Here is a 390-nt window from a genome sequence, read left to right on the forward strand (position 1 = left end):
ATTATAATATATTTATAATTATAAATATATTATAATATATAAATTATAATTAAACATAAATTTTAATTATTTAGTAATAAATATATTAAATAATGATGACAAGAGTTAACTAAATTATTAATTTTAATTAAGATCACATCATATAAAATATAAAATATTTTTTTCTAACCTGGCAATTTTGAAAAATCCGCAACAATGTTGAACGAATATTATTATCATAAATTGAGTGCCAATAATCGTGTATAAAATAAAAGTAAGAACCAATTTATATAATGAAAAGATACTAGCGTACTCCTGTGGATCCACAAAATAATATAAATCGCAAAGTATAATAATTTTACGAGATTCGTTTAATGGTAATATGACATTAAAAACCATGGGATATAATGT

The 390-nt window shown here is 19.2% G+C and overlaps 1 protein-coding gene across 1 annotated transcript in view; it reads right to left on the minus strand.

Moving 5' to 3' along the window:
* Nucleotides 1–382, minus strand: part of LOC102678051 — a 2,352-nt gene extending 1,970 nt beyond the window's left edge. Inside the window, exon 1 of the mRNA XM_006625085.2 lies at nt 170–382. Within this exon, the coding sequence (XP_006625148.2) occupies nt 170–378 (209 nt within the window). The 5' untranslated portion in view covers nt 379–382. The remainder of the gene's footprint in view (nt 1–169) is intronic.
* Nucleotides 383–390: the final 8 nt, after the last annotated feature.

This window comes from Apis dorsata, unplaced genomic scaffold (genome assembly GCF_000469605.1).
Source record: "Apis dorsata unplaced genomic scaffold, Apis dorsata 1.3 scaffold_1259, whole genome shotgun sequence".
NCBI classification, from domain to species: Eukaryota; Metazoa; Arthropoda; class Insecta; order Hymenoptera; family Apidae; genus Apis; species Apis dorsata.